The sequence below is a fragment of the Ranitomeya imitator genome, chromosome 3 (assembly GCF_032444005.1).
Source record: "Ranitomeya imitator isolate aRanImi1 chromosome 3, aRanImi1.pri, whole genome shotgun sequence".
In the NCBI taxonomy this organism is placed as follows: domain Eukaryota; kingdom Metazoa; phylum Chordata; class Amphibia; order Anura; family Dendrobatidae; genus Ranitomeya; species Ranitomeya imitator.
In genome coordinates this window covers 399622554-399637388 of record NC_091284.1, presented here as the reverse complement: position 1 = coordinate 399637388, position 14835 = coordinate 399622554, and the positions used below count along the sequence as shown (strand labels likewise).

At 40.4% G+C, this 14835-nt stretch overlaps 1 protein-coding gene across 1 annotated transcript in view; it reads left to right on the top strand.

The window, feature by feature from the left end:
- Positions 1–2491: 2491 nt before the first annotated feature.
- The window catches only part of TMEM54 (transmembrane protein 54), a 64989-nt gene continuing 52645 nt past the window's right edge, over positions 2492–14835 (top strand). The window contains exon 1 of the mRNA XM_069757070.1: positions 2492–2612. Within this exon, the coding sequence (XP_069613171.1) occupies positions 2600–2612 (13 nt within the window). The 5' untranslated portion in view covers positions 2492–2599. The remainder of the gene's footprint in view (positions 2613–14835) is intronic.

Sequence of the window (14835 nt, the reverse complement as noted above, 5' to 3'; positions counted from 1 at the left end):
AAGGAACTTATCTAGATATGTAATGAGTACCTTGAACCCCCAGGTGCTTCATAGACGTTTATAACGTTCAGTGGTGAAAATGAAAAAATATATATTTTCCCCCACAAAAAATATTTTGGCCCAAATTTTTTATTTTAAAAAGTGTAATTGGAAAAAATGGACCACAAAATTTGTTGTGTCATTTCTCCTGAGTATGCAGATACCCCATATGTTGGGGGAAACTAATGTCTGGGCGCACGGTAGGGTACAGAAAGGATGGAGTGACGTTTAGGAATGCAGATTTTGATGGAATGTCTAAATCTTAGGTGAAAAGTAATGTTACATTACTAATTCTTTGTCAATAGTTTATTGCAAGGTTGGTTGTATTTATTGCATTTCATTTAGATTTTTAACCATGTTATGTATCAGTGAACTTGACCCCTTTTTCTCTTTCTTCATGCTTGCTTTTACACACCTGTAACCTTTACCAATTGCTCAAATGCACTCTTAGGCTGCCGTCACACTATCAGCATTTGGTCAGTATTTTACATCAGTATTTGTAAGCCAAAACCAGGAGTGGAACAAATAGAGGAAAAGTATAATAGAAACATATGCACTACTTCTGCATTTATCAGCCACTCTTGGTTTTGGCTACAAATACTGATGTAAAATACTGACCAAATACTGCTAGTGTGACGGCAGCCTTAAGGTTCCTCCCTTTCCTTGCAATTCTTTCAAGCCAAGTCTATTGCGGTCGAAATGTGTCTGAAAATACCGTACTTCCTTCTGCCCCAGCCCCTTACCTCTGTTTTGCTGGAGGTTATCGCTGCAGTTTGTAGACTTTCTGCTGTCATATTTTAACAAATGGAATGAAATATCTACAATTTTAATGTGTTTTGGATGTGGATTGGAAGCTAGATCAACCTTTTTCTTCTCATATTGTTCAATGTTTGTCAGTGGCGTGGATCACGGGCTTCCCTGTTGGTTAGACTGCTTGGAGAGTGATTTGGTTTTCTTTTTTATCTACCTAGATCTGTGTTCCCCAACTACGGTCCTCAAGAGCCACCAACAGGTCATGTTTTCAGGAATACTTTAATATTGTATTGGGTGATGGAATTTTTGCCTGTGCAATACTAAGGAAATCCTGAAAACATGATCTGTTGTTGGCACTTGAGGACTGAATTTGGAGACAACTGGTCTATACAAAGTTGGGGTGCAGTCACTTGGTTTTTATACATTGAGAAAGGCACTGGTCCGATGCAGAAATGCGTTGATGCTAATAGAAACCAGTTTGGAATCTAAAGGCTCTTTATTTTTGCCATTATACAGCTTTCATTTTTGCCATTATACATCTGGAAGAACCTTTTCATCCAGCCATGGGGCAGCAGCGCAGCCTTTCCACGCCATATTTATAGGTGTTGGGCCTGCACACAGCACCTTTAGGCTATGTTCACACCTAGGAAGGGGGCTGCGGGTTCTCCCGCGGGTTTTCCCGCAGCGGGTTTTCCCGCAGCGGATTTGATAAATCTGCAGTGCAAACCCGCTGCGGTTATCCCTGCAGATTTAACGCGGTTTGTGTTGCGGGTTCCGTTGCGGGATTTTACCCCTACTATTGATGATGCATATGCAGCAATATGCAGCATCAATAGTAATGTTAAAAATAATAAAAATAATGATATACTCACCCTCTGACGTCCCGATCTCCTCGGCGCTGCAGGCGGCGGTCCGGTTCCAAAGATGCTGTGCGAGAAGGACCTTCATGACATCACGGTCATGTGACCGCGACGTCACCGCAGGTCCTGGTCGCATAGCAAACCTGAGATCGGACGGCCGCGTCCAGCGCTGGGAGGCGAGTATATCATTATTTTTTATTTTAATTCTTTTTTTTTTTACACAAATATGGTTTCCGGGGCCTGGAGGAGAGTCTCCTCTCCTCCACCCCGGGTACCACCCGCACATTATCAGCTTACTTCCCGCATGGTGGGCACAGCCCCATGCGGGAAGTAAGCGGATCAATGCATTCCCATGGGTGCAGAACCGCCGCGATTCTGCACAAGGAAGTGACATGCTGCGGGTTGTAAACCGCTGGGTTCCCGCGCGGTTTGTCCCGCAGCATGTGCACAGCGGTTTGCGGTTTCCATAGGGTTTACATGTTACTGGAAACGCAATGGAAACTGCAGCGGACCCGCAGCATCAAAATCGCCGCGGTTCCGCAGTAAAAACCGCAAACTGTGAACATGGCCTTAGGTGATGACTACCATCACTTATACCTGTCCTTTACCAGACTGTATTACCCTATTTTGTGTGCGCTTCTGTCCCTCTCCAGAGCTTCTCAAAGTAACACAAAATAACTGCTATAGTCTTGTAGATTATATTCATATTGCACTGATAAAGTAGTGTATATTAAAATATAAACTACAATATTATCTAAGAAAGCAGCTTGCCATGGGAATCCACATACTACCCAGACATAAATGCACAATGTAGGTGGAGTTTGGAAACTAGTCAGACTGGTTGAAAGTAGAGCCGCCCTGAGGTGAATCCCAGAAAGAAAAATGTCCCAGCAGGGATCTGAGACTTAGAAGAGGGAAACACAGAAACACATCACTACAAAGCAGCCATGTGTGGACCCAGTAAGTTGCCATTTTTACACTTTGTTAATACACTGTGTTAATAGTTATGCAAACGAGGACTTTTCAGCACTTTGTGTATCCAGACATAAGTCACAATTATTTACCCAGGATATCTTCTTTTTAGCAGATTTGCATGTAATGTGTCTTTTATGTAGAATGACCTTAATGCTTGAAGTGATTTTAGAGAGATAACTTATTGAAGAATTGCATGTGAACTTGAAATGAGAATTATTGGTTGATACTTTTATCTGGATGTATACACATATAGAGAGATACAATGTGCCATGTTAACAGGATATAACACCTATAGGTTGGTCAGTAAAATGATATACTTAAACGTTCTCTGGTTTAGAAAACCATCGTTTCTCGGAAAGTCCTTCAAAATCAGTTTATTTTCTCATTCATACTGTTAAATATTCGTAACTTTCAACAAGTCTGATCCTGCCATCATTATCTGATATAAATAGCGCTGAAAAAAGAATACCCTGTGTTATGCCTGTAGATGAATGTTCCAGTGCATTCTTATAAGTGAAAAATCAACTTAATACTACGTACTGTAAAATGGTACTGGACACCTCTCGGGATCTTGGGGTTTATTCTCTTTTGGACAGTTTAATTGTCTTGACTTATTTTTAGCTGTTTGAGACATTGTTGTTGTAGCATCTGTAGGAAAGTTTTTTATATGCGCGTTTTCTTTTAAGTTAAGTTCCTTTGATGAGCTTTTGGTGGGTTTTTGACACTTCATATTTTTGCTGCACGAAAACTGCAGCATTTTATACACCTCTGGCAAAAATTAAGAGACCACTGCAAAATTTTCATTTTTTTCAGATTTTTCTCTTTATAGGTATATTTTTGAGTAAAAAGTAAATTGTTCTTTTAGTCTATAAACTTCTGACAACATTTCCAAGCATTGAGTTTTGTATTTATTTTCTGAAAAGGAGAAATGGTCAAAATTAAAAAAAAACAGTGCTTTTAGACCTCAAATAATGCAAAGAAATCAAGTTAATAATTATTTAGAAACAACAATACTAATGCTTTAATTCAGGAAGAGTTCAGAAATCAATATTTTGTGGAATAACCATGATTTTTAATCACAGCTTTCATGCGTCTTGGCATGCTTTCCACCAGTCTTTCACACTGCTTCTGGTGCAAAGATGTAAGCAGTTCTTTGTTTGATGGCTTGTGACTATCCATCATCCTCTTGACTACATTCCAGAGGTTTTCAATGGGGTTTAGGTCTGGAGATTGGGCTGCCCAAGACAGGGTTTTGATGTGGTGGTCTCTTAATTTTTGCCAGAGCTGTTGTTCCAGTAAAATGGATGTGATTTATAGAAATCTCACGCCCTATGTGTTTTCTTTTTACTAAGAGTAAACTGATTTGTGGTGCGTGTTTCAAATCCGCAACATGTGAGTTTCTCTTGCAAGTACGCTGAGTTTTCCGAGTGGATTTTTCCCATAGACTTGCATGAAACTTGGAAAATCCAAAGTTAGAAAACTCATACGCGTTTTTAGTGCCTTTCCGCTTCAGAGAAGGACAAAAACACTTATAAATCCGCACATGACTGTATGAATAAAGTTTTGTCAAAACCAAATACCAGAAAGTTTAAAAAACAAAGCAGCTTTATTTAAAACATACATAACATAACAAAAAGAGACTAACATCACAGCGTCAAAAACGTGATAAAAATGCTTGCACAAAAAAGCACTGAAAAACACAATGAAAATATGCTAGTAACCTAATTTAACTAATGGGTGCAAAAATGCTTAAAAAATATGCAACCTCAAAAACTCACAAAATACTTAGGTCAAGTTTCCATTGTGAATTTTTGTTGTGCAAAAAAAGCAGCATCTTACAGTTCCAGCAAAGTGGATAGGATTCACAGAAATCTGATGCGCACTGTACTTTTTTAACGCTGTGGCGCATGTTTGAAATCCGCAACTTGACAATTTCTCTTACAAGTACAACCACATAGCGTTACATACAAAAATGGGCAGATGAAAAACTCATGCAGTTTGAGGGCATTTGCACTGCAGAAACCCACAAAAAATGCATATAATCCCCACACCACTGTATCAATAAAGTACTATGAAAATACCAGGAAGTATTAAAAGCAAAGCAAATGGCATACCAAAAAGCAGATTAAAAAATGCAAAGAAGTAATCTAATTGAGCTAATAGGTGCATACATTCTGCAACATCAAAACTGACCAAGTACACAAAATAACACAGCATATTTCAATAAAACCTAAGATAAAAACAAAATGTGCAAATACCCTGCAGTAAGTAAATAAATAAATAGCAATAATACATGTAAATAACATAGGGTACTTAGTTGACACTATTTTGATTTAAAAAAAGAGTAAAAGTCATACCCCATGACAAGGTTTACCCAGTTAGGATGGTCCATCGTGTAGTATTAAACCTCTTTCTGTGCCCAGGACCAGTCCTGACTGTCTAAACATCTGCCCGGTCCATGGAAAGCTATATAGATTAAATTTACAGCCCAAAAAGGGGGTGCCATGCCACTGTATGTACAAAGTACACAAAAAGTACAGCAAAACCAAATAAATGAGCTGGAACACATATTGGTATAAGTGGAATGTGTACGCGCACGTTCACACTGTGGCCAATAACAAACAAAACCTAGGATAAAACAAAATGAGCAAGTACCCTGGAGTAAGTAAATGGTAATAATACATGTAAATAACATTGGCTACTTAGTTGACACTATTTTGATCAAAAAAGCGTAAAAGCCATCCCACCGCAACAAGGTGTACCCAATCAGGATGGTCCTATCGCTAGTATACTATGTTATTTAGGGCTCATACTCGCCTGCGAGAAACTCGTATGAGTCTCGCACTTCCATACCCGGCACTGCACCCGGCACTCAGGAGCGGAGCGTGCGGCTGCAAGTATTGCTATGCGGCCACACGCTCCAATCTGAGTGCCGGGTGCAGTGCCAGGTATTGACGTGCGAGACTCATCCGAGTTTCTCACATGTGACTATGAGCCCTTACATGTACTATTACTATTTACTTATTTGCTTGCAGTATTTGCTTGTTTCCTTTTTTTCCAGTGTTATGTTTGTTAAGAACCACAGTGTAAATGAGCACCTATACAGTACACTTTTAGCATATATCAATAGTAACAAAGTGGATATGAATTTACCAAAGATTATTCACACACAGAGAAAAATCTGCAGCGTATACTGACATGCAGTGCAGACTATAAATCAGCAGCATGGCAATTTATACTGCAGATTTCTACTTTTTAAATGTGACAAATGTAGATTTGTTGCTGATTTTATATGGATTTGAGGCAGATTTGTGGCAAAATGAGAAGTGGAAGAACCTGTACATGTGAGCAAAAAATTAAGGTGTGTAAAGGCGTATAGGCATCTAGACCCTATAGAGACGCACGTGGAATCTGGAGAATGCAGCTGCTGAATTATGGTCATATGAAACCCTACTAAATATTTTAAAAATATTAAATGATGTTCCCGTCTTTATGAATTCTGTTCTTGGGCAACAAACTGCCCATGAAAGTTCATTGCACTTTTCTGTTACCAGTATTTATGCGAATTTGGAGAACGCCGTAAAAAAGTGAACTACTGGAGATACTTTACATTTGTTGTGATGTTTAAATATTAATCACGATAACGACTATACAGCATATTTTCATGGAATTAAACATAGTTATCAGTACGGGATTTTAAAGGAAAATCGAACTAAATAATATGACTAAAATCCTCTGTAGTCCTAAGAGGGGGTTCACAACAAAAGTCATGTTTGCTTATGACCACAGACTTGCATGGATCTTGTTAATAATTACAGACTGTTTATTGAACGCTAGGTATCAGTGGGACCCTGTACCTTTCACAGATGGCTCACATAGTAATCAGTCCTGTCAAGCTTATCATGCTACCAGCTGCACTCAATAATCGCAGCCATAAAACGGCGCACTTCAGATGTCTGAAATGTTCATTCACTAACGTGTTCACTACTATCACAAAGGTATAGTAGAGATATGGAAGCTTAGAAGAATGGAATGACAATGGATAGTAATATAAATATGAGAGTCGCTCAGATACTGTTTGATGTTAGTGGGTGAAAGTAAATCATATATTAGATTTATTTTTATTAAATCGAAATTTGCTCATCTTCTCAGTGACATTAACGCAATTCTAATTAGCCAGCTCACTTTATGTGGGCGCCGGAAGTCTCTGTCAGAGCCACCCCAGGGTCACGCAGAGCGCACTGTGGCCCGAGGAGTCTCTGCAGAGCGGTGATGTCACTGAGAAGTGGAGCAGAAAGGCGCTGGATCCCAGATAGAGCGGCGGTTGGTATGTATAATATTCCACTCACACTACATCACATGCACATGCACACATTTAATGAAGAACAATATGGCCACATCAAAGAATAGTGTCTGGCTGCAGACCTGTATAAACAATTACTTTTATTTTTTTTAAAGATTTTTTTTATCTCAGAGCAGCATGATGGCTCAGTGGTTAGCACTGGCAGTGCTGGGGTCTCAGGTACGAATCCCACCCTGGAAAACAGCTACAAGGAGTTTGCATTTCTGCTCAATATTTGTGCTTACATTTCCTCCCACACTTCAAAGACATACTGATAGGGAATTTAGATTGTGAGCCCCCAACGTGGGCACTGATGATGATATCTGTAAAGTGTTACTACTATATAAGCAAGGATAATGAATCATCTCCATTGTGGATATATTAACTTGTAAAATTTAGATCTTAATTTCCTCTTCAACCATGGGAGAATTAGCCATCTCTGGGGCAGTTACTTTTTACCCTGAATGACATTGACCAATCATAAGCACAAGGTGTCATGCTGGGTAAAAAAAAAACACGTCCCCAGAGAATGTCAGACCTTTTTTTCTCTATATGATAGAAAATGCTTGTAATCACAGTAGGTGCCAGCAGTGAAATCAGTGAGGAGAGCAGGGCTGTATCTTATTGAAAAAGCCAGGTCTGATCTTTTCAAGGGGCGTGTTATATTTCCCCTGTATGATGCCTCCTACCTATGTTTGGTCAATGTCATTCAGGGCAAAAAGTAACCTCCCCTGAGACAAATATGTGCTAACTTCCCCTTGGTTGAAGGGCTGATTATAATCTAACTTTTACAAGCTAATATATCCGCAATGGAGATTAAAAATAAAAGCTATGTTTATTTATAGTATTAATAATTCCTGCGTGAACTCAGGAAGGAATTTTTCACCTAATACGGGGCACTTAGCACCTGCCTCATGGGGTTTTTGCCTTCTTTTGAATAAGCATGTTAGGCTATGGTTGAACAAAATGGACTTTTGTCTTTTTCAACCTTAAAACTATTCAGTTCTGCAGCCAATATTCCATGATGTGACTAGTGTAACATGCTGTAACTGGTGAAAGGTCATCTTGAACCCCTTGTCAACAGTGGCATATACAGTATGTATGATGCTCATCAGGTACGGATAAGTAGAGTGTGCTCAGGAGGTGAGCCCGATCAATTCACAGTAGATGAAGACTGTCTTATTGGTTGGGGTGTACATCTTCATTTCTCCCTTACTGTGGTTGGTATTATGCTGCTATTTATGCATTATATATGTGTGTGTGCTGTTGAATGATGCATTGTTATATTGACCTCAGTGACAAGCATTTCTGATATGCTCCTTTATATTGCTCTCGAATGTAAGCATGGTGATTGTTCCATTTTGTTTTTTTTTTAATATTGCCCGACACTCTGCCCTTTACAATTGATTCCCTGTGGTCATTGGTGCCACTCACTGAGTCTTGCCACATCTCATGTATATTTTTAAGTCTATAGAATTTTATCGTTATTGATACCAACGTGAGAATATAACCACATCTTAGAGACGCCAATTTGTTCCATCCCAATGTTCTGTTTCTCTGCTTTCTTTGTTCTTTACATTCTCTGGGATTCTGTACTGTTTTTTAGATGTTTCTTTACTATTTTACCAATAAAGTATGTAACTTTTTATGCTTATTTTTTTTTATTATATGCATGAGACCCACTTAAATGACCCCTTGGACTAACTGTTCCAATAAATATTAAAAGAATTAAATAACTTCTCCAAGTATGAATTTTCATGGTTTGGTACAATAGCATTGCATAAAATACCCATTTACCTATACCTAAATACATCATTAACCAATTACACTTCCAAATGAATAAATTGCATGAAAATCAACATAATAACAGATAATAAGGCTTAAGGAGACTTCCAAATGTACATAATTATCACTTAGCAGTCCTATTAGACCAGATGAAATATTGGTTTCTAGAGCTAAAGAAAAATTATAGTCTCAAATTGAAGCATCTGCTTTTCCAAATTTAGGTCCTAAAGATGTACGGTACTTTTATCATCACAAATGAATCATAATTCTAAAAATCTCCATCGCCTTTCTATTATTATATACGGATTCTGAAAAATAATAATTGTCAGCACAGCAAGAGTCTCACTCCACTGACTCTCCTTCTTGAGAATTGCATTTCTAATCTGTTTCCTTTTGGTCTTCTGCTGGAATTAATGGTTTAGAAGATTCATATAAAAACAAAACGATTCATTGCTTCTTAGAATTTACTGAAAAATGCATTTTATCCAAAGCCAATTTCTATAAATATCTTCAGATTAGACCATTTCTCTCAGTTCAGCTTCTCCTCACTAGTCCTCCCTTTATTAGCTCTTACGTTCCAAATCTAATATATAAAGCTGAATGTGTGTGTGTGTGTGTGTATGTGTGTATGTCCGGGATTGGCATCTGCACCGTCGCAGCTACAGCCACAAAATTTTGCACAGTCACACGTCTGGACCCCGAGAGCGTCATAGGCTATATTGTGAGGCGAAATTTTAACCCCGCGCGTTCCAATTCACCAAACAATTTTGCCCCTATCTACATAATGGGGAAAAAGTGAAATGAAAAGTGTTGGAGGCGTCGCAGCTACAGCCACAAAATTTTGCACAGTCACACGTCTGGACCCCGAGAGCGTCATAGGCTATATTGTGAGGCGAAATTTTAACCCCGCGCGTTCCAATTCACCAAACTATTTTTCCCCTATCTACATAATGGGGAAAAGTGAAAGGAAAAGTGTTGGAGGCAAATTGACAGCTGCCAGATGTGAACAAGGGGGACTTAAAGAGTGAGAGCGATGGCGCCAAAGAGTATATACCGTACAGTTGCTAAGGTGGGATCCCGACATGGGATACTCACCACACACGGGGATATGAACACACACACAAAATGCGCCACACACTACCACGTGCTTGAACACATATACTACCCTCAGCACACATTTCACCACACATACACCAACCTCGCCACATAAAAGTCGAAACACAAAAGTCGCCGCTCAAAACTCACCACGCGCAAAACTCGCCACGCGCAAAACTCGCCACATGCAAAAAATAGGCTCACGCAAAACTCGCCACAAGTGCAAAACTCACCTCATGGAAAACTCGTCACACGCAAAACTTGCACATGCGGAAAAATTGCCACATGCACAAAATTTGCAACACATGCAAAAGCTGCCTCACAAAACTTGCACATACTCAAAAGGCACCAGACATAAAACTCGCCATGCGCAAAACTCGCCATGCGCAAAACTTGCTGCACACAACTTGCTACACTAACCTGTCACATGCAACTCGACACACAAAAAGTTGCTACACGCATGTTGCCACACAAAACTCATCTCACAAAAGTCGCTACATGCATGTCGCCACACACAACTCAACACACACAACTTGACAAACGAAACTCGCCCTAAAACACACACAAGTCTGGTATTAGCCTTCAAAAATAAAAATCTGATTAATAAGCAGACAAACTACAAGAGCAACAAATGTACCATATAGGAAATACGGCAGCTGTCAGTCACATGACCTGTCTATTATGTGTATGTGTGAGCTAATATATACTGCCGGGGGGAGGGCTTCCTGTTGGCTGGGGATTTATCAGGCTGCCAATTTATCTTACAAATACTGAGGTAAAAATACTGAGCAAATAACGTGTTAACGAGGTCTAATACAGGAGATCACACAGGTATATACTATATACAGGGGAGATGACACACAGATGTATACTATATACAGGAGAGATGACACACAGGTATATACTATATAAAGGAGGAGATGACATACAGGTACATACTATATACAGGAGGAGATGACATACAGGTATATACTATATACAGGAGGAGATGACACACAGGTATATACTATATACAGGAGCAGATTACCTACAGGTATATACTATATACAGGAGGAGATGACATACAGGTATATGCTATATATAGAAGATGACATACAGGTATATACTATACACAGGAGGAGATGACACACAGCTATATACTATATATACAGGGGAGATGACACACAGGTATATACTATATACAGGAGATGACATACAGGTATATACTATATATAGAAGGAGATGACATACAGGTATATACTATATATAGGAGGAGATGACATACAGGTATATACTATATATAGGAGGAGATGACATACAGGTATATACTATATATAGGAGGAGATGACATACAGGTATATACTATATACAGGGGAGATGACACACAGCAGGTATATACTATATACAGGGGAGATGACATACAGGTATATACTATATACAGGAGATGACATACAGGTGCATACTATATATAAGGGAGATGACAAACATGTATATACTGAGGTGAAAATGAGAGGTGTGAGGTGAAAATGAAAAGGTGTGAGTGCAAAATGAGAGGAGTGAGGGAAAATAGTGTAGTGATCGGAAAATGACAGATGTGAGGTCGAAATGACAAGTGTTAGGCGGGAATGAGAGGAGTGAGGGAGAAAATGAGAGGTGTGAGGGAGAAAATGAGAGATGTGAGGGGGAAAATTAAAGATGTGATTGGGAAAATGAGAGGCGTGATGGGAAAATAAGAGAAGTGACGTGCTATAACTAACCACAGATATTTACTATGCCCAGGCAACGCCGGGCTCTTCAGCTAGTTGACACTATAAAAACACAAAATGGTATTAGTAGCTTTTATTCGATCTATAGTGACCTAAGCATACATAACCAACAATCTCATATCCTTACATGGGAATGTGACTTGAATAAATCTTTCACTTGTACTTAATGTGTACTGTTAACCCATACACTATTTCCTTGAAACATTTATTAAAATACTATTTATAGATAGTATAATTCACCTCTCAAGGTAGCTAAGATGCTCCCTAATATTTCTAATGAATTTTGGAGAGGTTGTGGAGAAGCTACACATTACTGTTTTTTTTTTTAATACATACTCTTCTTCTCTATGAGATAGCAGTCATGGCTTATCTGTTTGGGAAAAGAGCGATCAGCAGTCCGAAATCAGACATGCCGGACCGATATCTACCTTGACAATCAGTTGTACGGTACTCCCATGCACATTAGAGTATCGGCAGAACCCATCGATATTGGCATTTTCAGAGTCCCTTCAAGGTTACCTGTGAGGGTAATGACTAATTATAGATAATATTCCTCACCCATACAGAATAGTTTTCTGTTGCATATCTATGCCAACCTTTACCTCCTTAGCTAAAAAATGCTAATCACTTTTAAATAGGTTTTCACTACTAAGAAAACTTGGTCAGTATTTTACATCAGTATTTGCAAGCCAAAACCAGGAGTGGGTGATAAACGCAGAAGTGGTGCATATGTTTCTATTATACTTTTCCTCTAAGGCCGGCGTCACACTGGCGTTTTAAACGGCCGAGTGCAATGCGATAAAAAAATCGCATTGCACTCGGACCAATTTTAAGCTATGGGGCAGCTCTCACCAGCCGACTTTTTGTCGGCCGTTTTCCTCGATCCAAGACAATCGCAGCATGCTGCGATTGTCTCGGACCGAGGAAAACTATCGGCTCACTCACACCCATATAAGCCTATGGGTGCGAGTGAAAAAGCGCACACCGCTCGGATATCATCCGAGTGATGTGCGTTATAAGCGGACCCCAGCAATGGAGGAGATGGAGAAATTAATTTATCTGCCTCCTCCGCAGCTGTGCTCCGATCCTCGCTGTGTGAGAGAATCGGAGCACAGACGCATGACACTCGGCTCCTGCTCTGCTGCGAGCAGGAGCCGAGTGTCATTAGCCTATCGCATCCGATGATCTCGCATCGGATGCAATACGCCAGTGTGAGGCCGGCCTAATTGTTCCACTCCTGGTTTTGGCTTACAAATACTGATGTAAAATACTGACCAAATACTGATAGTGTGACGGCAGCCTTAAGATCAAAACCGTCAGGCTGGCGTCACACTGGCGTATTGCATCCGATGTGAGATCATCGGATGTGATATGCTAATGACACTCGGCTCCTGCTCGCAGCAGAGCAGGAGCCGAGTGTCATGCGTCTGTGCGCCGATTCTCTTGCACAGGGAGGATCGGAGCACAGCTGCGGAGGAGGCGGAGAAATGAATTTCTCCATCTCCTCCATTGCTGGGGTCCGCTTATAACGCACATCACTCAGATGATATCCGAGCACTGTGCGCTGTCTCACTTGCACCCATAGGCTTATATGGGTGCGAGTGAGCCGAGAGTTTTCCTCGGTCCGAGACAATCGCAGCATGCTGCGATTGTCTCGGACCGAGGAAAACGGCCGACAAAAAGTCGGCTGCTGGGAGCTGCCCCATAGCTTAACATTGGTCCGAGTGCAATGCGATTTTTTATCGCATTGCACTCGGCCGTTTAAAACGCCAGTGTGACGCCGGCCTTATACTCACCTCCGGTGCCAGCGCCAGCAGTGTTGTCACTCGTGTTCTCGGGACTCACATGCAATTGTTATGGCACAAATCATGTAACGTCACAACCTCACATGAGCCTCAGAAAACCGCTGGAATGGCGCCGGCATGGGAGGGAAGTATAAGTGTTTTTATTTTAACAGGGCCAAACATGAGGAATAAGAACCTTTTAATTCTTTCAATGTCAGTAATAATAATAAGAGTATGTGCACACAATAGCTTTGGTGGATTCCACCTCAACCCTGAAAATGTGCTTAAAAAAAAGTATGAACATATACACAGCAATGTCAAATCAACTTGCTGCCTTGGGCTTAAAAAACCGTAAAGTGACAAAAAGAAGTGACCAGTCAATTCTTTTCACAGCTTCTGCTCAGAATCTGCCATTATATTATGTATGAAATAAAATAAAAAAATGCTGCAAAAGATATCAGAAATAGTGCCACAGGGGGAAAAAAAACAAAACAGTGTTTTCCTGAAGTGTCTTCGGCTCCAAATACGATGCAGGTACACACGCCCTGAGAGTATGTGTGCACAACGTCTTTTTCATGCAGGTACGCTCAGTATCCACCGCTCGTCCAGTCAAACACTTCACTTGCTCGGATGTGTCCGGTTTCCCATTTGTCTTTCTACTAGAAGTGGGGATTAACCCTTTGTGACCCATAAGCTTGAAATGCTTTAAGCGAGGTACATTGATGAAGGTCTAATTCTGACCGAAACGTCTAATGTATGTACTCTCCTTCACTGATTAAAATCTTTTACTGCATCTAACCACGTGTGTGCCCAGTTATTTTTAAAAACTTAACCTGCGACAGACACCTGAGAAGTTGTAGCCGACTCTCGACTTCCTTTGCATCATAGATGTTTCACTAAACATATCGGTCCCATACCAAGGGTCCTGAGGCCTCATGGCTGGCTGTGTAATTCAGCCACCGTACATTGCTGAGCTGCCCCAACAACAGAATCCCAGCAGGTCTAAGAACTTCACCCGGGTAGAGATTATATAGTAGACGGGGTAAGTACTCCTTCACCAAATGCCTGTTGACATACACCTTATCAACGGTCCCATGCTCATGGATGAACCCATCCCCCCTCCTTTGATCATAGTGGGTTACCTCTCCATTAGAACACCGCTCCTTAAAGAATTTCACCCGGGTTTCTCTATACCTGCTCAGCGTCTCCACATCCTATCACTATGGAGAGAGTAAATAAAAAAGTATTTTTCAGCTCACCTGCCCACTCTGTGCATGGCTGCCATCCCAGGAAAATCCAACAAGTAGTAAAAAATCCAGCACCAAGAGGTTGCACTCCAATAAGCTTTATTCCAAAATCTTCATATAAAAGCATAGACAACCGACAATAGAAAAAATGGCACAAATAGCAGAGATCCCAGACACCAGTTTACGCATTTCAAGGCCAAATATGCCCCT